The 7,883-nt window shown below is 36.1% G+C and overlaps 1 protein-coding gene across 1 annotated transcript in view; it reads left to right on the forward strand.

The window, feature by feature from the left end:
* The window catches only part of KCNT2 (potassium sodium-activated channel subfamily T member 2), a 206,311-nt gene that overhangs the window by 129,314 nt on the left and 69,114 nt on the right, over positions 1-7,883 (forward strand). Inside the window, exon 17 of the mRNA XM_072420086.1 lies at positions 5,781-5,892. Coding sequence (XP_072276187.1) covers positions 5,781-5,892 — 112 coding nt within the window. The remainder of the gene's footprint in view (positions 1-5,780; positions 5,893-7,883) is intronic.

Below are 7,883 nucleotides of genomic sequence, written 5' to 3' on the forward strand. Positions count from 1 at the left end.
CCCATATGATAAACATCTATTTGATTCTTTCAGAAATTCATTTTTTATTTTAATCTGATACAAAACATCACTACCACGTATGCATCCATCAAACAGGATAACAATGGGAACGCCTATTATTTGCTTGTAATGTATGTAAGCCCCTTTGGTTGGCTAACGAAAAAAAAATGCCTTTAAGGCTGACCTCTTTAGTCTTATTTTAAACTTTTGACTTTTACCTGTATATTATAACATAATCCATACTGAACAGCAAAAGTCAAACAGCTGTCAGTGTAAGAGAAGCAGAGGTCAGGTAAGTTTTGCAAACATCAAGTACACATAGTCCCTTTGCTCCTAACAGAAGCAACAGAAGCATTCTGGTTTCAGTATGCCACCACTGAGGTTTTTCACACCTTATTATGCCAGAGTGTGAAAGGTTTGAAGAGATGAAAGGCACTGAACTGAAAATCCAGTGGGAATGAACATTTGATTTTAAAGCAGAAATCGAGCAAAGAGCCATCCTGTGTCTAGTTATTAAAGAGCCTTTGAAAATGCAGAGGAGAGGCTGTGCATGAATGTAAAAGTTAACTTTCATATGAATAGCAGCAATCTGATTAAGCAAAAATGAGTTAAAGCACTTGTTTGATGTTAAATAGCAGTTGATAAATTAAGATTAAAGAGCAAAGGTGTCAATGTATCTATAATGTATTTCATTTTTTACTTTGCCCTGGTCCTTCCAGAGGGACTTTAGAAACGAGTGCTCATTTACTATGTGTAGAGTATGAAAGAGTACAAGACATAACTGGGAGCAGTTTCATCTATTTGATTCAGTTATATCTGACAGTGAAATTACCCTGGGAGCAGTCTGTACAAACAGAAAAAGGCCCATAAGTTTGAAGAAATTCAAGGCTGACTTTTATGGCACTAAAGCCAGGGGCTGTGGCCTTTTAAGAAGCTTACTGAATGCCATAGGTGACTGTATCAAGCCCAACTTCTATTCTGTGTATACACTCAACTGAATGTTTTTAGGTACAATTGTATAACTGCTTGTCAACACAAATATCCAATGAGCCTATCACGCGACAGCAACTTAATGCATTTAGGCATGTAAACATTATCAAGACAACCTGCAGAAGTTGCATGGTTGTTGGTGTCAGATAGGCGTAAGTGAGTAGTTCAGAAACTACTGATTGGCTTGGATTTTTATGCACAACCATCTGTAGAAGCCTTCCTCAACATTTTGAAGATGTTGGAATCCTTCCTATAATTAGTACGTCTACAGCTTACAGTTTATTAGCTTGGTGGTGCTGACCAGGTATGTAAAAATGCATTTTTCAACACACAAAACATGGGACCTTAAAGCAGATAGGTAAAGCAGCAGGAGATTGCATCGGGTGCCTTTCTTGTAAGCTATGAACAGGCACCTAAGGCTTAAATTCACATGGGCTCAACCAAAATTGACACTCAGATGGTAGAGTCAGAATTTGGTGTCAGCAACATGAAGACATAGATGCATTCTGCCATGAATGGTTGATTCTGGTGGTTGTGTAATAGTATGGGTGATATTTTCTTGGCACACTCTGAGTGGCTTGAGTTCCTTAGTACCAACTGAGCACAGCCCACCCTAGTATTTTTGCTAGCCATGTCCATGTCCATGTCATGTGTCTTTATCACTGCAGTTTCCTTATCTTCTGATGGCAATATAATGTGCCATATCACAAAACTCAAATCAACTCAGACTGGTTTCCTATCTTTGAAATTAGTTCACTGTGCTCAAATAGCCTCTCTAAATCCAATTGAGCACTTTTGAGATGTGGTAGAGCAGGAGATTCACATAATGGATGAGCAGATGGAATATTTCAAGTAACTGTGTCATACCAGCATGTCAGTTTGGACCAAAATACATAATAAATGTTTTAACCTTTGTTAATCTTTGCCATTAACAAATATGGCAGTTCTAAAGGCCAAGGGGATCCAATCTGGTACAAACCAAGTGTATGTAATATAGTGATCAGTATGTTTATACACTTAAGATGGGTGAATGTGTTTTCTAGCATAGGGAGTGCCCCTGGTCTATTTTTCTATTATGTTTTTTTTATTTTGCTGAAAGCATTAATTATACTTCCTCACATGACAGCCCTTCTTAAGCATAATCATAGTTGAAAGAACATACCCACTGATACATGTGGTTCCCTCCCCAACTAACACATGTTTGAAGGTAGTGTTCTGACTAAACACCTCCCTTAAATTGCTCAGCAGGCCAAAATGAAAAGATTCAATCCTAATTATTATTTTCTGTCCCTACCTAGATGAATGTTGATGGCTGGGACCTGATTGAGATCATAAGTGGAGAATATTTGGTAGGGTCCCCAAGTTTATGCTATGTGGCATTGGGATCCAAGTGAAGCATTACCTTTGGTTACCTAGGGCCCCTCTTTCTCTCTATAGTTAAGGCATCTTTGCACCATCATAAATAAGTAGTTTGAATATCTCCAGAAACTTAGAATAAATAGGGCATGACACAGTAAATGCATAGAGATTGGTCTACACAACATTCCTTTTAAATATGGATTTTTCTATTTACTCTAATTGTTACTTAGTTAATCTATAGTTCTCCCACACCACCCAGAAAAATATAGACAATCAAAAACATTCATAATTACAAAAATTAATTGTTCAATAAAACAAGCTGGTTGCTGTCTTCTTTTGGGAAAACTCAGAGCTTGGCAAGTACAGTGTACGGGCATGTCCCCTGGGGTTCTTGCACACATGCATGGGAGTTATGTCATTTAGGCCCAGCCAATCAAGATGGTCAAGAATCAGAACCAGGAAGAGGAAACGAAGGAAGATGGTGGCACCTGCTTCAGAACTGGGACAGGTGAGTAAATTTTAAAAATTGCAGTCAGGTAGGTAGGAATATATTATTGCAGGATAGACATCACCTTTCCCTTCCGCAATAAAATACATGTCTGGTCACAGTTTTTAAGGGTAAGCAAGAAATGTTCAGTTTTTTAGCTGCTTTGCTGTCTATGTATCTGAATCCCCAAATTGTAGCTTTGAAGGCAAATACCAAACAGGTATAGTCACAAATATTGAACCTCTGTAATCAATAAGTAAGTTCCCCAAACATGAACTAATATAAGTCTATTGCAACCAATTGTATGGTGGCAGTCAGAGAGGAAGGAATATTGCTAGGAGCCATTAATGTGTGCTCTGTGATGTACTTGCTCTGCCAAGGAGCAAACTGATAGGAGGCATATATATGGGTATGACTTCATCAATCTACTGCTGCTCTTGCATTGTCTAAAGAGCCTGCTGGGAATGAAAGATACCACCAATTAATTTCCCAAATATAACTAAGAAATATTTGTATGCATAACTATCCTGGCTTTGCTGAGCAATTAGGTTCTTTAAATGTCACTATGGGATGAAGAGAGACACATATAGCATGTATTAGTAGCTTAAAGTGGAACTAAACCCCTTCTTGATTATGTGGACCTGGATGGACACCATGCAGCCACGCAGAAGTTCATTCATTCTCGGCACAGGAAAAGGAAGCTGGGAATGCACGGTATATTTGCCAACAAACGATGTGCATGTGCAGCTTAGCTTTTTTGCCTGAAACCCAGGGCAATCAGTCAGGTAAGACACATTTTCTGCAATAATGCCTTGCCTGATCATGTAATCTTAAAAGTGGGCTTTAGTTTAAGTTTTACAGCAGAATCATGGCTGTCACATATGCCTTAACATAAAGTAACTGTGTACAGATTTTGTTTACATGTATTTTTTTTAAACCCTAATGTTAAAATAATATTCAATACCAGCAATCATATACAAGTATCAGGTAAGCTTTTTCTTAGGCAGGCAAGCAGCTGACAACGCTATATGTGCAGTTGATATTCATGAGGTGCTTAATAGATTGGCCTACTGCCTAGAACCCACAAACTACTCTCATTCTCTGAGTTACAAATTAACTTTGATTTGCCCTCAACATCCTTCTTCTGATACCTCCAAATGTGCTTTTTAGATTTGATCTATCTAGAGAGTTTACCTTTTTTTCTCCTACTTTATTTGAAAGGGCTTGTATGGGGGGACCAACTTGACAAAGTTGGATCTCTGATATATATATAGGAAATAGGCAGAGGGATATGTTACTTCCTCTTGTTTCCATCCACACCTGCATAAGAGACAAATGATTCTGGGCAGGGCCATACCGTATACGATCTATAAAGTAATGTGGAGTAAAGCCCCTGAAAGCTCATTATGTACTCTATACTGGGAAAATATTCATAAGATAATAATGTTTTGGTACTGTACCCCTGAGAAACTGTGCTCCATGTTTCCATCAATTAGTGATGTCTAATGTGATTATATCACATTTTCTGGACCTGCCCAGTCATTGTTCCTTTCTGGGATGAGGTTGATCACTAGCTAGAGCAGTTAACCTCAACACCAATCCACAGGAACCCCTAACTCATCTCCTGAGACTCCCTTGTGGTTCCTAAATTGACAGCACAGGTCCTTACAGTTCCCAGATGCTTGATTAAACTAAAATGGAATTTTTCCTGGAGAGTAATGGAAACTTAATGACTGCCTAGAAAAGTTTCATAGCATTTAGACATATTGGGATAATCTCCAATTCTAGTCTTCCACTATGTATTCTGATGAAAACCTTAATAGATACTGGGGGCCCGTTTATTGTTGGGCTCCATGCTCATTAACCTTAAGTGAAAATTCTCCCCAATAAATCTTACCCCCATACATCCCATTCTCCCCTCTTCCTCCTTTCCTCTTCATAACTCCTTTGCCCCTGGGTTTTCTCTGTTACCTCTCTCATTTGCTCTTGTTGCTGCTTTGTACTATATCCCCACTCGCTGATGTATTTTTTGTTTACCATCTGGAAATATAGCAAAGTATGTTTGACATAATGTAGGGTGTATTGTAATCGTTGTGTTAGATGTTGCCGTATTGCTCTTAACTACGTGATGTATCTTATAATTGTTAATATATTGTCAGTCAGATGGGAGAGGTTTATTGTTATACTTTAGTTTTTCTTTTTTGTCAGTGTTTTTCTTTTTCATCTGTACCTTTATTTTTATTGTTTTGTTATTGTAAAATTCTTTAATAAAAATTAACATTAAAAAATATATTCAAATCAGACTTGCTTTGCTTATGCTACATTTTTTTTCCAAATGAAATTGCTTGTGTAATAAAGTAGATCTAAAAATTATTGGATGACGTTTACTTTCTCAAATTACTATGTATCAGAAATTGCTAATGTTTTTATAACTGTTTTGTACTACTTATCTCTTTTAGCCCTTTTAGAAGTTCATTTCCACCAATATTCATGTGCTCCAATGGCTCCTGCATGCCATTGCTAAGAGCAGGCTTCCTAATGGTGACAATGGTGGAACATATCTTTACAATAGGCAAAGCACACACAACAATATGGTTATCCATGCAAGCAAATGGTAGACTGGGTGTTATTAATAGGAACTGGGTGAGAGTGCTATGGGAGCAAAAAGCACCTGAAAAGGGACTTTTATGACAAAACTACCAGACTTTTATTTTAAAAGAAGCTGCAGTTTAAAACGAAAAAGTAAAATATTGATGAATGAAGTTATATACACATGGTAAAAATGTTATGAAATTGTAGCAATAGATTTCTACTGTTTTATATTATATTAAACCAATTCACAATAATGGTATTAGTCTTTTCAGTGTTTTTTTTTATCATATAACAACCCAAACAGATGAATACATATTAACGTTGTCAATTTTTTTGCATTTTTCTTTCTTAGGTTATTTCCAAGTCTAAGCATCATTACAGAACTTACACATCCAGCAAACATGAGATTTATGCAATTTAGGGCCAAGGACTGTTATTCATTAGCTCTTTCCAAGCTGGAAAAGGTAAGGGTAAATGCAAACACAAATCTTGTAGTGGTTTTGTTTAATTTTTATAGTTGAAATCAACTGTCTTCCAAATATAGAAAAATATATATTTTTTTTTATTTGAAAAATGTAGACCTATACCTCATTTAGCACCTAATGTTCTGTTATTGAGTACAGGTGTTTTGGATCACTCCCTCCCTATTATTTCTGAGTTTTGTTTACCCAGAATATATTTATTTACGCACCGGTGAAAAAGTTGCCTATTCTTCTAGAAATCCCTTTTTTCCCAATAAGTTTAGAAGCAATGGTAAAAGAAGTTAGCCTCATGTGAATAATGTATGAATGTGTGTTCTCGTATCATATCTCAACAGTTGTTAAAGCTCAGCTAAACTTTAAAACTTTCAGTAAATTCCCAGTCATTATGCTGCAGAGTAGGACAGTGCAACACTTACCTAATGTTGAGAAGCATAGTTTGGCATGCTCATTTATGAGTGGGAGCATGTGCTTTGCAGATAGCATAGCTATAGGTGCTGTCAGAGGATAAGCTTTTCTAATTAGGCTGTGGCTGTAATAAAATAAACTTTGCACACCTCTGGCTTGGTGCACATTGAGTGTATATGTAGATTTAAATGGATTTTAAGATAGGATTCTGAATGAGGCTTAGTCAAATACTGAGCTACTTCTGTAGTAAATTGGTAAACTACCAATTTCAATATTTTTTATTATAACAAAAATGTATAAGGGCAAAGTCCATGTCAAAATCAAAGTACATTAATAAAGGTGGCATTGCTTGACTCTCCTAGAATTGAACATGTACTATACTTCACCAAGACTTTTAAAGTCAAGCATGCAAAAAAAAAAAAAAATCATAAAATTGCTTTGAATATAAACTAGCTAGCGTTTTTAATTCCACCTGTTAGTCTAAATCTTTCTAGAGATGTGTCCTTTAAACAATATCCTTCCTAACATCAATAATAGTTACCTAGAACAAAGACGACATAATATGCATACAATTACCTGACAGAAACTGCTTGTCATCCCAAAAATATATTTTTTTTATTTTGGTACTGATTGCATTATTTTTGCACAGGGTATACAGCCTATATGTGATTGTTTTATTTTCTGAGATTGATAGTCTCATGTCTTTGTCATCTGTTAATGGCATTTTTCACACATCAACCTATAGTAGTCAGAATGGTGAATGGTGTCAGAAGCTCCACCCTTCCGCTAACCCCAAAGCAAAACTAAACTCCAGAAATAAAAAATTGCAACCAGGCGGGTTTATTGCTGAAAGGAAAAAGGATGTCCCTTCTGCAATAAAATAACCTTACTTGTCTTATCACTATTTTTTAAATACACTAACCCCTCCGTGTTCCATCCTGGGAGCTGCTATCTTTTTTGTCTTCTTTCTTTTTCCTGGTTTCAGTCTTCGGCTATCTTGATTGGTCAGTCCAGGATGACGTAATAGAGTTACGGAGGCAAGCAGGAGTTCATTCAGTCCCAGCATTTTCAAACTGAACCTTTAACTCTACTTTAAAAGCAACCATTGCAGATATCTGTATGACAGCAGTATGTGTGTATACACCTTTAAAAAAAATAATCCATGAACATAAACATAACTCCTTTCTTGAACATATAGAAGTGTCCATTAGTTATAATATATTAAAGAGAATTTTTTTATCAAGATAATGGGAAAAATAAAGTAAAATTAAAGCCAATATTTTTATTTCTTTAAATAATTGCTCTTCTCTGTGAAATCAATAAGCAATTGTTGGTCTTACAAATGAACTGGGCTATAAAAAAAGCAATTTATGAAGCTGCTGTGCTTATGTGAATGAGCTCATCAAATATTAATAAGAGGCCATATACTCATTTTTTCCTATTATGCTCAACCACATCCTTGATTTACAAGCAATTAAACAGGTTTGAAGGCGATCTAAATTTGTCCAATTAATTATTTATCCAAATGTGTAATGAAATAGCTGGGCAGCTAATGGACTGAGGAACTT

Source organism: Pyxicephalus adspersus, chromosome 8 (assembly GCF_032062135.1).
Source record: "Pyxicephalus adspersus chromosome 8, UCB_Pads_2.0, whole genome shotgun sequence".
NCBI lineage: Eukaryota > Metazoa > Chordata > Amphibia > Anura > Pyxicephalidae > Pyxicephalus > Pyxicephalus adspersus.